Here is a 17085-nt window from a genome sequence, read left to right as displayed (position 1 = left end):
TCGGAGATGTGAGTTGCTTAAGTTTTAATGGATGTGGAATTGCTTGTGGATAAGAAAAGAAAGTTCTTTCCTGTAATGGTTGCTTGGGGAGGGAAGTGTGAGTTTACTTCAGGGGTGTGGCTATCCAGTACATAGCCTGTATTCCTGCAGATGAAACTGTACTCATAATGGCAACACGAAATGGACTTGGTGGGTTTAAAATGAGTTCGTGAAGTTGGGAGGGGAAAATGGCTGCGAGGTAAGGGGAAGTTAAAGGGGTAGAGGGTGGATTTGACCAAAACACATTATATGGGTATGAAATTCTCAAACAATAAATTAAAAAAATTCCAGAAGAAAGTACTCTCTTGAGTTGTCATCATATTCCCTACCCTGTAAAGTAAGAACAACAGATTTAGCATGTAACGCAAACTCAATTATAGGGCACCAATACGGCTGAAGAGGACTAATTCCAAATCTGAAAGAAGTTCTGTGGGTGAAATTCTATCAGAGAACATCACACACCACAGAGAACTGTGTGGAAGAATTCACTGTTGCTTTGATTCCAGAAAGTGCCACAGACACTCCGGCCTTCCTCAACCACCGCTGTGGTAAATCAGCCATCAGTATCAAGGCAGGTCACCCCACCAGAAGAAAGATATGATTTACTGAAGGCTCAGATGATAATAAAGCAAATAACATCATTTTTAATGTGTAAGCATTTTTAAGAAATAACACTCCTGCCCACTCAATAGAGCACAGCATAGTATCAGTAACTTGTTAGATATACTGGGAAACCAAAAAACCTGTGTGACTCCCTTCATTGTAATAGTCACTTTTCACAGTGGCCTGGAATTGAACCACCACATCTCTGACCTATGTGATGTATTTCATCTTTAAATAAATTTGAAAATAACGTGTTAAACTTATATTTTTAATGTTTAAAAATCTAAAAATGTGCCATGGCTGTCCCAGAGAGGAGTATAACTTAAAATGTTTCCTAAACTTGTTTTGCTTTAAAATTGTTCATTTAAAAACATTTTAGGATCAGGTGCTTTCAGGAAATGTATGTAAGTAACCCTATCCTAAATGACTTCCAGGCAAACTAAAGGGCAAGGAATGATAAACGCCATGGAAAATGGCTCAGAGGAGAGGATGATCACGTAAGTAAGGCTGGAGGGAATCAGAGGATTGATTCTTCATGGTGCATTTGAACTGAACCTTGATTGAAGAAGGATTTTGATAGACATTTGATATGTGGAGATTTTCCTGCTGAGAAAGGGGCAGGAGCAAGAATGTAGAGTTAGGAACCACAAACTTTGTTCAAGCAATGGTAAATGTTTCCAAATACATCTGGGTAGGGGGAGGACTGTTTTTAGGTCAAACAAGCAACCAGATGGTCATAGAACCACAGAACATACTTGGTCCTCGTCTATTCTGAAGGATGTAGCAGCAAGCTTTCTGCTTCAGAACCACAACATTGGCAACAGTCCATGTAACAGCTGGTTGTCCAGCTGCCCAGCAGGGATTTCACTTCCTTTCCTTCCCCAAGTGGCAGCTCATTTGCAAGGAATAGAATCTCAAGGCTGGGGAAGGGGTTCCCAGGCCTAAAAGTTGCTACTCCAGTGGCATTAATAGCTCTTTTTACAGTTCTGTAAACACCACCCCCGCTGTCTCCCACATGGCATCTGCTCGGCTACAGGAGCCCTACTAAAGTCTAGAGTATGATGTATCTCTAGACTTCGTAGCTTGCAGTCCATCCCCATGTGACTTACCAGTAAGAGATCATTTTGACCAGGAGAAGTTACTAGCTCAAGCTAGCAATGCATCTTGGAGAGAATGCCAACCTTCTCCCTCTTTCCATTTCCCACAGACTCCACATCAGCTTGGACTCACCGTTGAACTGTTAGGATGCGTTCGAAGCATGGCTCTGTAGGTCTCTGTCCGCATAAAGTCATAGCCTCAAGAGAGGACACAGTCCATACAAAGACAAAGAGTATCTTAGTCACCCCCTGTCTCTCTGCTCCTTTGTGAGCCACCACCTGCTGTTATTTAAGCTAACTTTGCCATGTCCTTTACTGTGCGGATCCCAGAACAGAGTCTGGGTTGGGGTGCTTTCATTTTGGGGTTAACAGGAACACACAATCAGAAATCCAAGAAAATAAATTTATTGAACTTTGAAGGGGAAAATCTACAGACATATAAGGAAGTTAAATACAGATTGCTGGACACAACTAGTCATACTGTGAATAATGGCTGTGTGGCCAGCAGAGTACCAAAACTGACATTCTGGGACTGATTGAGGTATTTAGCTAATTTTGGCTATAGAAACATGGTCAGCCTATGGTGAAATGGTAAGATAGTTCATCAAAACACATGTCTTTAAGCTGAATAGATTCCGAGTTGATGATATTTCATACGAACTAAATCATGTAGCCATTGGAGAAACCATAGCAGCAAGGTAGCAGAAAAATCTATTAAAATTGATTACCAAGTAAGTAACACAGTGAACCGTAAACACCCAATGCTAGATTGTCACTGTCTCTCCTGCAAGAAGGAGAATTTAAAACCACTAAACATTAAGCCCGTCTCCCCACAAAGGTCTGAGCAAAATGGTAAATATCATTAAAAGTTAAAGGTAACTTTAAAGTTTCAAGCTTCTAAAAAATACTTAAAAATGAGACGTATTCTTCAGTGGGCTGAGAGTCCTCTTCTCTCACACATCTTTTTGGGGGGCTAACCAAAAGAACTATGTTTATGTTATTAGGGAGCCCAAGAGTGATTTTTATATCAGGTATTTTTCTGCCTTGTCTGAGACTAATCTTCCTGGGGGTAAATAAGAAGTGATGAAACCCTTCTTACTATTTAAAATACACCTTACAAAAGGTTCGATGACAAAGTTTCTGCTACTTGTTTAATTGATTCTGAGTTGTCCTTTGTGACAGGAAACTCATTTATTCTTCCCCCCTTTTCCCCATGAGTTAGAAGTATGTGCCTGGCTGTGAAACAGAGACTGAGGCCTTCAGTTTTCTATTCTATTCCCTGGTTGACTTTATCCATTGTGCTTCAACAGGTGACTTTCCTTTCATGCGAATTACTTCTTAGGGTCCTGTAAAAACCAAGCTGTGTTCGAAGAGACAGTGCTGCACAGGTGTGGGAGCCTTCTTCTCTCAACCCCTGGGCTCTCAAACCTCACTCCACGTGTTTCCGCCACTCTTCCACATCCAGACCGATGGGGACCACTGTCACTTCTACTTCTCTTAGCATGGAGCCCTGTGGTTTGGACTTAAATTTGGTGAGGAAAGTGTTCCTTTTGTTACTATCCTGTCTGTCATTGTTGGGTGTGCGATATGTTGATCTGTATAAAAATTTTGTTTTATAAATTAAAAAATATCCATTTAAACCTTTAAAATGAATTCGTTCCAATAATGCAGATTACTGGACATTGTAGATTTAAGAAATTTGGGGGGTTATAAAAAAGGGCTTTGTAAAAATCTAACTTGTTTGTTTTTCTTTAGGTTCATTGACCAAAGCATTACTCTTTACACTGTAGTTTCTAACATCCATGCATGGATCGTTGTGAACTACAATATGTGTGTGGTATATTATAAAATAGCCACGCTTAAAGTGTAAATTACTAAAAATATATTTATCAAGTTTTTTGTCAAAATAAGTGTTTCACCTATCCAAACTAGCCTTACCTTCTCGCCTAGAATTTTAGTTCCCAGTTATTTAAAAAAGAGACAGAAATTAGCCTGTGCTATAATCGGCATTCAATTCCTGAACTGCAAAAGCCACCTGATTGTTTTGCTTTTTCAAAAAGCATGATTTACATACATGAAAAACGTAACTATTTAATGCTTAGTATCACAAAATTAAGACCCACAATACAGACAATCACTGCCACTAAGCAGTATTAGAGACGATTCTTTAAAGTATTTATAATTCACAATGGGAGTATCTATCTGATTAAGTATTCTTGATTTTCCACTTTATGATAATGTTTCAACATTTCCAGAAAAAGTATTTTAGAATGCACACACACCATCTCACTCTCCCAGCTCAGACTTAAAACCTGGTTTTGGTTTAGGCATTCATGCCCAGCCATTTCTTTGCTATTAAGATAGGAAAGGCTACTGCATGATCTTGTTCAGTTGCTCTGTGCTCACATAGCCACACGAGGAGAGGAACTTCTTTTTGTCAGGCAAACGCAAAGCGGTTGCGTTGAGTATAAGGCCCTGTGGAGACTGCACGGTGTGGACAGTGGTGTAGTCTGGGACAGGCATCTCAGCATCCGGAGCAAGCTCTGCCGTCTCCATCCGGGCAGTAGTGGTAAGGCTTTCTGTGGTGATGTAAATGTCCTCCTGATTAAAGCTTGGCTTTACACATGACGTGACCTCCGAGTGAGGGGCCACAGCGATGCACTTTTTGACATCTGACTCACAGAAGTAGGCACTGTTCATGCTGTGATTTTCTTGGCAGGGCGCAGCCACTTCCGGCTGTGGCTGGGAGTTGCACTGGGCTATCCCTGCCTTAATCTTTTGGCCTGGCGAAAGGACTACACTGCCTGCTGGTGTAATGTCGCTTACTTGCGCATAAAAGTCGATGTTTGCCAGTGAAGCAGGATTGCTTATCGGTGTAGAGGCAGGTTGATGGGTTGACTCAGTTTCACCGCTCAGAAGTGGCTGTGGTTTGTCTTCCGCCGTTAGGGTAACACAGGGGTGCAGAGAGCCAAGGGAAGCACCGTAAGACGAGTTCTTCAGATTCTTCTGGTCAAGGCACAAGAGATCGGCTTCCTCTTTTAACTGCTGTGGCTGAGCAAACTCTGAGGTACCGTCACACACGTCACTGGTGTGGAAATCAGTGTCCAAAATGTCAGGGTCATAACAGCTGGTGCGCCCAGAATCATCGTCCTTTGCCCCCAGGATGTTGAGTGATTTCTCATGGGCATCGCTTAGAAGTCTGTCTGTGTCTGACCCGTCACTCTTTTCATCTGCGTCATCGATATCTAGCTCAATGAATTCGACCCAGGAATCATCATTGTAGAGGTCAGGTTTGTAGTTGTCATGAACGCCCAAGATGGTGTTCACCTCCTCTAGTTTTCCTTCCTAGGAAACAGACAGAAAATGGAGACCTAAGAAAAACAACTCAAAACGATTAAATAATGTTCAGTAGGATGTATTGAGCTTGCAAAACAAAACAAAACAAAACCAATAACCAACCAAACAAACAACTCAAACCCTCTCAACAGAGGACAGTGTTCTTCAGGTGTTACTTAACTGAATGACCCACAGCTTAGTGTTAATTACCTTGAGAAGATCTGGATCAATTCCTTTAATCTTTGGAACCGGGACTGGGGGTAAAATCAGCATCTTAATCCTTGAAAACAAATAAAGTTTTATTTTTACAGATCTTAAAGATTACATGTTCTATGAGAAAGAGTTGGCGACAAAAATTCCAGGAGAAAACCATCATCAAAAGCCTTGAAGATCATCTCAGTAAAATATGGTTTCTTCTATTTTTTTTTTGCTTTTCTTAGCACTTTTGATGAATAGCCAATTTTAATATTTGACTGTGAGGAATCTAACTCTGTCTAGAGCCAACTTCCAAGAAACTCATAAATAGGATACATTTAAAGCACACAGCACCAGAAGCAAACAAACTAGTCCATAAAGAGAAACCAAAGTCATTTTCACCCTTGAAAAAGACGGTGTGTGTTGGGGGACTGAGTTAGCACTGCACAGTCCATAGCAACCATGAAACACTGAAGATGACTTCTAACCAGCGTGACGTTGAATGATCATTTAAAATAGGACAGACTAATCTGAATTATCTCTAACTAGGATAGATTTATATACATAATACTACGATGTATTTACAGTTTCTCCTTCAAATATTGAGATTATTTTTTTCTTTGAAGAAAAGGTTTATTTTTAATGTTTTTAATTGAAATTGAATTACATCATGTTTCCCCTCCTTTCTTTCCTCCAGCTTCTCCTAGTTGTCCTCTCTTGAACCCCTTTCATGTACTCCCCTCTAGATTTATTTTATGTGTCTCCCTGAATACACTCCACAGATGAGAGAGTGCCAAGCGAGGCAAAAAGAGGGCTTCAGATCCCCGAGAGCTGGAGTTAGAGGCAGATGTGAGCCACCCTAGGTGGTGCTGGGAGTTGAACTTAGGTTCTCTACAAGAGAAGTATGCACTCTTAACTGCTAAGTCACTTCTCTAGTCACTAGAATAATTAATTTTAATGTTTATTCTATAGATTTTGTGTCTTGTTGAAATTCTATTACTTAGTACATGGAAGCTGCTTGAACAAATTAGAATAAACCATTTATTTGTTGCTAGCATAACTGAAGGCCCAAGCTAGTAGTATAAATCAATGAATCGGGTGGGTTGCAGTGTTATTTTTAAGAAGACTGGTGATGCTGGTAAGCTGTGTATCTCCTCTAATGGGAGTGATGGCTCTCTACTTCAGGTCATGCTTGACAAAGGCAGATCGGCCTAGTTTATTAAACATCTCAACATTCAGTGCTAAGCTAGAAGGCTCATTTTTTGCTGTTGTTGAAATCAGATTCTTCTCTCATACAATACATCCCAACCATACTTTACCCTTCTTCCACTCCTCTACCTTCCTACCCCATCTCCCCTAGATCAATTCTCCCTCTGTTTCCTCTTCAGAAAAGAGCAGGTCTCCAAGAGACATAGTCAAACAGGACAAAACAAGATACAATAAGATAAGGCGAAAGTTCTCAATTGGAGGCTGGCCCAGGCAACCTAATAAGAGGAAAAGAGTCTCAAGAGCAGGAAAAAGAGTCAGAGACACACCCCCTTCCATTGTTAGGAGTCACAGAGTCTCTCACTTCTGCTGGATGGGAATGCAGCTCTTTCTTTCGTAAGCCCTTTCAGCTCAAGGGCTGGGTCGGCCATACAGTGGGAACAAGCACAGAGGAAAGATAGCCTGGGCTGAAAATATGTCCAAATTTACTTAATTCAAATATAAATGTCAACATGAACTTTGCCACCCTTTACTTTTAATCATCTGGATTATAACAGGGTAAACTTCTTTCACAAACTTGAAAGATACATTGATCCTGGAGCCCTTGACATCCCTGGGATTTTGAGCAAGACCTGAAGCTTTCTAACGTTGGAACTGTGTGTTAGTTTTGTCCCCGTTGGTGCTATTTCCTATCATTTTCTGCTTTTATCATGTGTAGATTTGGGTAGTGATAAAGGTTTCTGTAGGAAATTGAAAGAAATTGATTGGAGTGCAATAAGGATTTCAAATGGATTTCACATTTTGTTGATTTTGACTGAGCATTACAGTTTGTTTAGAGCTTCATTATTTATAGAAAATATACTCTTAGCAAGTGTGGTGCACATATTTATCTATATTCTGCCATAGTGGAAATAAAATCACATTCGTGGGAAGGTGGATGAATTGGGAGATTGTTAAGTTCCATGAAATAAGGCAGATGAAGAAAAACAAAAGCTACCATCTTTTCACTCAGATACGGAATGAAGATTTAAATTTCTCTGTATATTCATATATACATGTAGGAAACAAAAGTGGAAAGGAGGCTATGAGAGATGAGGAAGAGGTGCAAGGGAATATAGAGAATAGGGAAGATAATGTGATATATATATATATATATATATATATGCAGAAAACGGAAGGGAGGAAGAAGAGGACCAGCAAGGAGAGGAGTTTGGAGGAGGAGGGCAATAGGAGGAAATAAGAAACATGATGATATATATGCATGGAAACATCCAGTGAAACCCATTTATTCACCTCCTAACCTCACCAAAAACAATAAGAAAGCAAAACATTCTTTTAGTTAGAGGTGATGACTGAACTCTGTTGGTATAATGTTTACTTAGTATGCATAGAGCCTTGGGTTTAATTCTTAGCACCACAGAATGGTAGAGGCAGAAGAATAAGAAGTTAAAAATCAATTAATATGAGTAAACAAAGCAAAATAGAGGTTAATATGTATATGTATACATATATGTACACATATATGCACATATAATATTTGTAATACATTATATAATGTAACACATATATTATTAACTATTATAATTAAAATAGGTTATATGACATCATATGATATAATATAATAATAAGCAGCATATATTATACAATATTATTAATATTATTATAGCAATAAATTGTTGTATATAAATACATAATATATGTCTATATACACATGTATGTACACATATATGCATATATACACACATATATATGCATTTATATATGGTTTTGAATATATTTAATATATTTAAAATCCAGTTTATTGAGAGGATGATAGTTTGTTTCACATAATTTTAAGCTAATATAGCTAGACAATTTCACATCTTTTCTTGTCCTTCATGACTTGAAATCAACAACTAGTGAGTGTTAAAAGTGAATCCTTTATGTACGTACAATTTTGTTTACTACAACATCATATTAATTTTGGAATTTCACTAATTCTATAGATTAATTAACACAAATCCATTAATTTGATTCTTGTTGGCATTATTCAAGTTCAAACTTTACTTACAATTCTAAAGCTATATCTATTTTTCTCAAGCAACTGAAAACACTTCTGTTTCAATTGTAGTAGAAGTTTTCATAAAACAAGAATGTGGCTAAAGATAAGTTCAAAATAAAATTATGCAGTGAGTTTTGAGTTCCACCTCATTTACATCATAAAATTGAACATAAAACATGGCTGAAAATGGAGTTCATTCAATTGTAGTCTTTCAGCATTCTTGGCATTCAAGAGTGTGCTAGTATTACCTGAATTATTTCTAGTTGAATTCTATTTTGAGGATGGCTAACTTTGAGGTTTGAGAGTTTTGGATTGTTGCAACAACTGAAAGCCCAAACCATATATTCCTACATCCCATTTTGATACCTCTAGACTTCAGCTGAAGGACTTGATTTTAATTTAGATAGAGCAACTGACTATTGGTGGCCCCAAACTGAAGATTATCAGGATGCAGGACTTACAGTGCAAAGACCAGCTGAGTCCTAGGAATCTTGAAAGTGGTAGTCATATTTGCCCTAGAAAGAGGCTCATGATCTCATGATATTCTAAAAATAGCTTAATGTAAACAAAGGGAAATTAATAGCAATATTTTTCCTGCATGTTGCACAAAAGTTTTCTGCAATCTAAATTTTCAAGAGGAAAAATGATATTTTATTGTTGGAAGGGTTTTAAAAGATCACGTTGCACACAAAAATGTAGACTTTCAGAGAGGATGAATGGTATAAACAAGCTCAAACAGCAATGGTTGAATAGCTGTACTAAACTCTCTGGACTCCAAGAGACTGCAAAATAGAATTTCTTAAAAACTTGGAAGGAATTTTGACTGAATTTACAAACATAGATAAAATATAAAACCATGGATGAGCAAATTTATTTGAAAATTTATTTGAAACCAACACCTTGTGAAAGAACTTGAGAAAGTTTCTTAGAATGAAGTGTCCAGGTGGGTTGAGTTTGTTGTTTCAAGGAGATTTTACATGAAGATGGTAACAGATTCTGCTCAAGGTCCAGGGATACTGTGGGGTCCTGATGTGAAGGGGTGACTTGTTGAGCAGCTTTGGGGAGCTCTTCAGACAAGGAAGTGCTGTCAATATCTGCATAGGCACCATTGCAAATCTCTTAATGTGCTACACGACATCCTGATCTAAACCCTCTCTTTTCTAAGATGAACACTACAGACTGAGTACAGGTGTGGTAAAGGCAAAACCAGAAATCAAAATTTCTGAGTTAATTAAAATATTACCTCCTACTCTACAAGGGAAATTTTGACACAACACGTGGGAGTGCACAAGAACATCAGAACTTGCAAAAACATATTAGAGTGTTTCCACCTACCTTTGCTGTTTTGAAAAAATCACTACAAATAACATCACTGCTACTCCAACTATTCCAAAGATAATAATTAGGAACCATGGAAACCGGAAATCTAAAACAGGAAAGAATATTTCACTAACAGAATTATGAATAATTGAAGCAAAGTTTATATTGCACTGCCCTTTCCCACATGAAAACATTTGTTAATTTGAATTCCTATGACAAAGTTAGTGTTTCTCTTGATAACCATGGAAACACAGTGGATGAATTGGGGTTGTTTTCCTTTCTCAAGGATACAACATGCTTGTCCACTGTAAATGTAAATCTCTTTAGATTAAAACACACACATGCACGCATGTATACATGTATATTTACATATATGTGTGTGTGTTTAAAATCAGTTAAAGAAAAAGAGATTGCTGGGAATGATGTTACACACCTTTAATCCCAGCACTTGGGACTCAGAGGCAGGTGGATCTCTGTGAATTTAAGGCCAGTCTGGTCAACAAAGTGAGTTCCAGGAAAGCCAGAGCTGCACAGAAAAACCCTGTCTCAAAAACAACAACAGCAAAAACAAACAAAAAACAAAAGAAAAAGACGTCAAAAATTTGAGAGAAATTGAGGTGGCAGTGATGGTGGTGGCATATGAGAGTGTTGGAGGAAAGAAAAGGGAGGGGAATGATATAATCATATTACAATTTCAAAAATACATTATTATTAAAAAGGAAAAATTCAAAACCAAAAGCACATGTTTCAAATAGGTTGCAAAAAAGTCAAAACTGTAATATTTTCATATGTTCAAATATCTAAGGAATATCATCAAGGCTTCTGTGGCAAGAAGAAATTGTTGCTTGTTAAACCTAGGTAAATAATGCTCAATTGATATTTTAAGCTGTAATGACAATATTTTAGTTTTCACATTGAGGCTGTACCAACATTGTGAGGGCAGAGTAACTATGATATACCTAAGTACATAGAACAGTTTTTATAGCTTTAAAACTGCTTATGTACATTGTACCAAGGTCGTTCAGATATTGGTGTACTTTATGAGCCTTGGGAGAATTTGTCTTTGAACCCCCCATCTCTTTCCTTATGACTAAAAAGCCCCTAGCTACCTCGAGGTTAGTTCCCCATATTCTTCCCACGAAGGCAGAAGCTAACTACAGCTAGAAATCCTGAGTCATCTCTGTGCTTCTTCTGTGTAAAATTTCCAAACGCTTCATGTGTCCTACGAATATGACTAACACATGGCTTACTAGGCTTTCTCTACGTATGCACACCATGCCCGTACTTCCCCAAATTCACGACCACTACCATTTCATCTCCAAACTTTAGATAACTTTGTTTCTTCCAGATACAAATGCAAAACAAACACATTGCAGAAAAAATTGAACATATACATACATGAAATATACAAAGGAAAAAAAATACTCCCTTAGAATTCTACTGTTCAGGAACAAACAAACACCTTATTCCCCTATTTGAGTTTTCACCTGCCCTCAGACCTTTCCTAAATCAAATAATTTGGGAACGGAATCCTTTTGTTATTTCTTTAAAATTGATCTTATTATTTCTAATTATGTGTATGTGTGCATGTGAGTACAGGTGCCGGCAAGGGCTAGAGATGGCGGATCTTCTGGAGCTGATATTACAGGTGGTTGTCAATCTCTTGATGTGGGTGCTGGGAATTGAACTTGGGTCCTGTGGAAGAACAGGAAGTGCTCTTAACCACTGAACCATCGCTCCAGTCTTTCCCTTTGTTTTTTTTCTAATGCATACATCTTCTCCAGATAGCGACTTCAATGTCTTGCCCCTGATAAATGAAACTACGGTATACTGACCTAGACAATATACTAACAGTGTGGGCACATGTTAGTTGCTATGTCACCAAAAGTCATGCTAGCAGCGGTTTAACCCCCACCCCCACTTTACCTTCTTCACACATCACTGCATTCATCTGAGGAAATGTTATGTAGAGCACGTCACTGAAGTCGCTGTACTTCTCCAGGTTCCGTTGTCTGGATCTCACGCGCACTTCATATTCCTTTTCCAGTCTCAACGAGTAGAGTGGAACAGATGTTGACCATAAAGGGCCCGTCTTTCAAAACAAAATATAAAGACATAGTGCCTCAGGTACCAGCAACTCAAGGCACAAATGCAAGACACGGGGTTACTAGAAATTGAGTAGTATTTTAACATGTCCAGAGGGAGTTGGCTATTAAATAAAATACACTGAGACAAATTATGTAATGAATAATTTTGTTAAAAGAATAATAATTTTGCTAAAATAATAATAATAATAATAATAATCCTCAAATTTCTCTTAGTATAATCTCAAAGGTACACATTTGCTTAAAGAAATATGATTATGTCTTTGCATTGGGTCATGAGAAGATTAAGTTATAACAGACTTGAGCATGGCAGAGCTATAAAGAGGAGTACAAATATTTTATCTACTTCTCTGGGACTTTAGAGTTTTGTATAGAGCAATATATTAGAACAGGAAACCCCATATTTCCATGCCCCAAAGGCTACAAGCAGATTATATATCTGTAGAATATGTATTCTCTGGAAAATCTTGGTAGTCATTTATTAATAATCACAGAATTTGAAATAATTCTAGAAATACTATAGTTGTCTCAAAATGTCAATAATTTTACTGGGAGCAGCTACACACTTTATTTATGCCAGAAGTCTTAAATCTACCTCAGGAAAGTCTGTTGCTCTAGAATCTGTGTAGAAAAGCGCAGTGTAGCTATTTCCTCTGAATGGAAACATGATCTTCCGGAAGGAGGTTTTCAAACTTAGGAAGTAAGCAAAACTCAGAAGGCTGGGAGTTCATGAAACTTAGCTGATTCATAAGGCTTTTCTACAAGAGTTATGTACACCGTATCTCTGGGGAGATGAAAAACATGTTTTTAACTATAATCGTTCACTTGAGAAATGGATTACAACTGTTTTGATTTTTGTATTGCCTGGAAGATTCTGTTGGGTTGTAAAAGCTGTAAAACAACATGAGATAGAAGGAGAGAGAATAAAGGGAGAGAGAATAAAGAAAAGAAGGAATAAAGAAGGAAAACCCCAAGAGAATTTGTGAATGCCTTTTTCCCTAATCCTCCGCAGATGGAAAGAAAAGTTTAGCCTCGCTGACTTCATGGATTCTTGCCAAAGCCCTTTGATGCTGGAGGTTGGTCCCCCAGACAGCAGTATTGGAGAAAAATACCGAAGGGACCCATTGAACAGCTTAGAACAGCAGTTCTCCACCTGTAGGTAACAACCTCTTTGGGGTCAGAATGACCCTTTCACAGGGGTCACCCAAGACCACTGGAAAACATAGGTCTTCACATCATGATTCATAACAGTAGCAAAACTACAGTTATGAAGTAGCAATAAAAATAACGTTATGGTTGGGGGGTCAAGCACGAGGAACCGTATTAAAGGGTCACAGTATTCAAAAGGTTGAGAACCACTGCCCAAAGTTAGTAACTATGAATTCTACTGATGTACAAGAGAGCATATTTTAAACTGTCAGTTCAAAAAATATGTGAAAGAATACATACATTAATTGCTTTACTATCATACCTTGTATAAACATTTCAAAATATCATTGACATGATAATTAATAATGATAATTAGTACATATTTGAAAAACTATTTTATCTAGGTTCACTAAGATGTAGACTTTGGAAGTTTTCATAGATTTTATTACATAACATAAAACCACCATTTTTTCTAATATCACTATGGATCTTTTTGGAATTAAGTCTTCATATGTTTGGAAGGCTATCAAACTCATAGATACACATTTGAAAACTTTTACATATCTGCTAAAAGTTAAAATTGGTCATAGGTGCAAACATTGTTATATGTGTACTGGAAATGTAAACTTCTTGAGAAATGTTTGACAGGTCAGATATGAATAACGATCGACCAGTATATCTGTTGCTCTTCATGTAAAATTTGTGTTTCATGCAAAAGAGTTGCTAGTTCAGTCGTTGAATCAGTTCTTTAAGTTTTTTGCTCCATCATGACTTTGGAACGCAGAAAGGCACTGTGTGTTCTCTTCATGCACCACACTGATGCTTAGATAGTGACGGAATCAAAGGTTGAGATTTAATCACAGACACCTATGAAACTGCTCCCACCCTTTACTGTGAACATCACAATGATGAAGAATACAATGACTCTTAGCAAACAATGGGACATCTGTCTTGACTCATGCCAAGAATCAACAGTTTCCTTACCACTGTCTTTGCATTATGGAATAAAAATGTTATTATAGTATATTGTGAAATTAGCATTGACCTTATATGCTCCCTTGGAATGGTCTCAAGAACCCTCAGAGGTAAATGATTCTCATTTTGAAAACTGCTACCTCAGACGCCCCTGGTTCCTTGGGTAAAGTATTTGTTCCTGTACCTTGTTGTTGAATAAATGTTTGATTATGACCGAGATTTAGAAAGTCTTATTTGACTTAGCATCCAACCAGCTTCTTTTTGGTACCAACTTTCAAACAAGATACCTAAATTAAAATGATTCAGAAAAAAGAACCTTGAAGACAAGTAACTGAAGCAGCCACGTTGTACTCTCTGCTGTTGACAAAATTAACTTCATTTTGGTGCTACACTGAAGGACAGGGCCTCATGTCTCAAAATTTGGAGAGTGAGTCCTGCCAGAGTGCTGGGTACAACCTAATGCCTACCCAGAAATTGCTTATCTTGGCCAGGGCTGTGGTTGTGGTTAGACTGATTTAGAATTAGTTATATTTGGAATGGCATGGTAATCCTGTTTCCCTTCTTGTTGTGTGCCATGCGGAATTTATCTCAGTGCTGAGTTCCCATGCTCTTGGCAGAGAAGTGAGAAGTTCAGGGTCCAATTTGCTTTCTGCTCACCTATGTGGGGACCTCTTAATTTATTTTCTCTGAGGTATGTACCAGAACATCTTTCTGAAACCTCCATGGGGTAAATTCCTTCTCTATGTCTCTCTCCTGGAGAGACCTAAGAGCAGATATTAATAGAGGTCTAGTGAGTAGCAGCAGTTAAAATCATGGGCGGACATTTGGCCATCGCCTACTATTGACCTTGATTATGATCCTACTTATGTTCAGCCACATCTCTAAAGATAGCAGCATGGTTAGTGTGTGACCTTGCGCAATGGGTAAACTGAATAACAAAGATGACTAGGGAAATGGTTTTTTTCACCCAATAGTCTTTGATAGATCTACATGGAAGATTCACATGAGCATTTGTTGCCGTATAGACTTTTAAGATATTAATTTAATGATTATTTCAGTTTTCCTCTAATAATGAGTTGTAGGGCACATAGCTTGGCACGTGGTATTAGGTGGAAGAAAATATTATCACAGTTAAGGAAGTGACTATTGAAGTAGGAAGAAGAAATGTCCAAGTGTAGGATGTAGTGACTCTTACCATTTTCCACTTAGTTTCGTTTACTTCTTTGAATTGAACCTCATACTCCAGAGCGATCCAGCCCTTCCTGATGTCTGCGCTGGGTGGTGGCTGCCATCTCACTTGGATGTCTCCGTGAATCCCGGTCAAACTGATGTTCAGTAAAGTCCAGTTGAGGCCAATGGGTGGATCAGGTTGCACTGTGAATTCAAAGAAGAACCAGTCCCCAGAGAAACACTTGATATTAATGGTTTTCTTTCTTTAGCGACCAAATTCCTTCATTTCTTTCAACTACACTCTTAATTCTTCCAGAAATCCACATCCATTACAATTATACTTTATAACAGGTAACATTTTAAATAGAAAAATGATATGTTTCATTTTAAAAATATTTATAAAAGCTTCCCAACTCTCTTTTGTGCCTCAAATCTGACCTATAACTTTAATTGGAAGAATTGTCATGCTACACATTGGATTTTAGCTCTGATAGCATTTGTATTTTAGGATTTTAGAAAAAAATAAAGAAGTAGAGAGCCAGAAAGACTTCATTTTTAAAATATGGACTGTTTGGGACAGGAAGTAGAGGATCTTTTCCTTCCTGGAGAAGAGCCTTCCCTTATGCATCTCTGTCTATGCTGGAACAACTCAGTCTCCAGAGAGTTCTGCAAATGCTTCCTAATTTTGCCACATTTCTAGCCATCTTATTTTGTTTCTTAGTTGCAAGAAAGAAGGCAATATGCTGCTATCTTGACCTAGTGATAACTCAGTGTTTTCTGTCTTTTCTTAATGGTAAAGTGAGCATTTAAAATTGTATTTTGCTCAGTTTCTGTTCATAATCCTCTATTATATTCTCATATAAATCTCTGTATTTTTATTATAAGGACCATAAAGAGTAGAGATTCATAAACTAGGATGATGAAGACAAGTAAGGATTTCACAGGTAGGGTTTATATCTAAATTTATGCTGTGTCTCAAGCTAAGTATTGCTATATGGAGCTTCTTACCAGGCCTTTTGAAACTACTTGAAGATTCACGGTTAAAGTTTACTTTATTTTTTAACACATGCACATAGCTACTTATACAGTTTGGATCCCTAGAATTAATCAGAGATAAGCCTGCAGATAAATGTTCTAAGGAGCTCTTATTGAGCCAAAGAGAGAAATGTTTGCACTGGTCCACAGTGGACAGACACCTGATGGAAGGAAATGCTGTAGCCCACCACCACATAGACACCAGTTTGGTTATTTTAGAAATAAAAAATTTTCTTCATTTCAAAACAGTAATTAGATAAACATATGAATACATTTTAGAAATTAAATTTGAAGGCTGTTCAAACTACATATGCCTACACAATGACAGCAATACTTTGTCCTGGATTTGTCAGGAATTGAAAAATAACCACAGACAACTTTTTAGGTGATTAGTTTTGACTGTGTATTTGCATTTTAAACTAAGTTTTAAAAGGAATGTACAAAATAATACATTAACTATGATATTTTCATATGTATGTGTTAATGTACATGGCTTTCATTCATCTCCCTCCTTCATTGCATTACTTTAGTCTCCTGCCCAAAGTCTTCCAAATACTAGTTCCCTTTCTCCATGAGCATAGTCCCCACTGCTGATTTCATGTTTCATTGTTCTCCTTCTCCTTTTCTCACAAGACACCTTCCTGTTCTCTCATGACACCTTTCTAGCTCTATGGAAATCTCTCTCTTTTTACATGTATGATGTTTTATCTGAATGTATGCATATTCACCTCTTGCATGAGTCCTGAAAAGGTTAGAAGAGGAGGACATTAGAACCCCCAAAATGGAGTTAGGCAGCAGAAAGTGCTCTTAATAG

The 17085-nt window shown here is 37.7% G+C and overlaps 1 protein-coding gene across 2 annotated transcripts in view; it reads right to left on the bottom strand.

Annotated features, from left to right (window-relative positions):
* Window positions 1-2128: 2128 nt before the first annotated feature.
* The window catches only part of Ghr (growth hormone receptor), a 226715-nt gene continuing 211758 nt past the window's right edge, over window positions 2129-17085 (bottom strand). For both annotated transcript variants that reach the window (XM_057789429.1, XM_057789430.1), the window contains exons 6-10: window positions 15262-15440; window positions 11764-11929; window positions 9853-9943; window positions 5286-5355; window positions 2129-5084 (exon numbers count right to left, since the gene is read on the bottom strand). In XM_057789429.1, coding sequence (XP_057645412.1) covers window positions 4110-5084; window positions 5286-5355; window positions 9853-9943; window positions 11764-11929; window positions 15262-15440 — 1481 coding nt within the window. In that variant the 3' untranslated portion in view covers window positions 2129-4109. The remainder of the gene's footprint in view (window positions 5085-5285; window positions 5356-9852; window positions 9944-11763; window positions 11930-15261; window positions 15441-17085) is intronic.

Source organism: Chionomys nivalis, chromosome 15 (genome assembly GCF_950005125.1).
Source record: "Chionomys nivalis chromosome 15, mChiNiv1.1, whole genome shotgun sequence".
In the NCBI taxonomy this organism is placed as follows: domain Eukaryota; kingdom Metazoa; phylum Chordata; class Mammalia; order Rodentia; family Cricetidae; genus Chionomys; species Chionomys nivalis.
This window is presented reverse-complemented; position numbering and strand designations above follow the sequence as displayed.